Below are 1,181 nucleotides of genomic sequence, written 5' to 3'. Positions count from 1 at the left end.
GTAAATTTCATGTTCATTTGTTGAGTAATTGTGAAATATGAGAAAAAAAGAGTAATATATGTAAAATGAAATATTGAATAATAATAGCAATGAATCAATTAGTTAATGATATTCATAAATATTATTTTTCAATCAATTACCAATACAATCAAAGAGTTAAATAATAAATGAAATAACATAAAACATAGAAATTGTTTATAATATCATTTTTTATAATAATCTTCACAAAAACAACAAAAAGATTGTTTTATTCATAAAATGATGAAATGATGTAAAAATAATGAATAAAATGAACTAAAAATAAAGAATTGAACTATTTAATGAAAGTCACTAAATCAACAAATTATAAAAGAAGAGAAATGAAACAACTAGACATGGTTTATTTGATGAAAGTAGCACTTCATGTTAAAGACATGAATGACATCAAAAACATTGAAATGATTAACAAGAAATGTGGAGTTGCAATTCACTCATTGAAAGTTAATCCATGGTTTACATCAGAAAGAGATGTTAATCAATTTTGTAGAATATTTAATCCACCAACATGTAATTGTACTTTACTTCCAGTTGATGAGTCAATATTAATGAAAGTTGAGAATATCAGAAATTATATTTTTGATAGTTTTGTATTTTCAACAACATGAAATGATACAAACAAAATATTTGGTCAACACAAAACAATTATTACAAAAGAAGACAGAGAAAGAATGTCTAAAATTATTCAAAAAGTAGAGTCTTTGATTTATTTTTCTTATGCCTCAGATGAAATAATAGAAATTATCATTCAAAATATGAAGAAAGGAATTAAAATAAGATGTAATGAAATGTTTCAGAGGTATTTAATGAAACATTTGATAAAATGAAAATAGAAGAATCACTTTATCCAAGTGAAATGATAACTTATGTGTCAAATAATGTTAATGGAATTAAAGCTCGAGAGAATAAAAATATCATTCTCATTTATGAAAGAGAAAGTCCTATTAAACACGAAATAGATATACCAAAATGAATTACAATTTATTCTTCAAGTATAGTTTTGTCTGAACAAAACAATGAAAGAAATATTAAATTTTTTAAATCACCCAGTAGTTCATTATTTTCAAATACAAAAATAACATCATTTAATCCAACGGGTACGAAAATAAGCAAAGAAAAAATGCATCTAAATAATTTACAAAAAA

At 22.8% G+C, this 1,181-nt stretch overlaps 1 protein-coding gene across 1 annotated transcript; it reads left to right on the top strand.

Moving 5' to 3' along the window:
* Positions 1-320: 320 nt before the first annotated feature.
* EHI_104000 (uncharacterized protein) lies at positions 321-644 on the top strand (the record flags this gene model as incomplete). The annotated part of the gene is made up of 1 exon (XM_001914389.1): positions 321-644. The coding sequence occupies one exon, from the start codon at positions 321-323 to the stop codon at positions 642-644; it is 324 nt and encodes a 107-aa protein (XP_001914424.1).
* Positions 645-1,181: the final 537 nt, after the last annotated feature.

Source organism: Entamoeba histolytica, genomic scaffold, assembly GCF_000208925.1.
Source record: "Entamoeba histolytica HM-1:IMSS scf_1104750517875 genomic scaffold, whole genome shotgun sequence".
Classification (NCBI taxonomy): domain Eukaryota; phylum Evosea; order Mastigamoebida; family Endamoebidae; genus Entamoeba; species Entamoeba histolytica.
The sequence above is the reverse complement of the archived record's forward strand: the minus strand, read 5'-3'. Positions and strand labels throughout refer to the sequence as shown.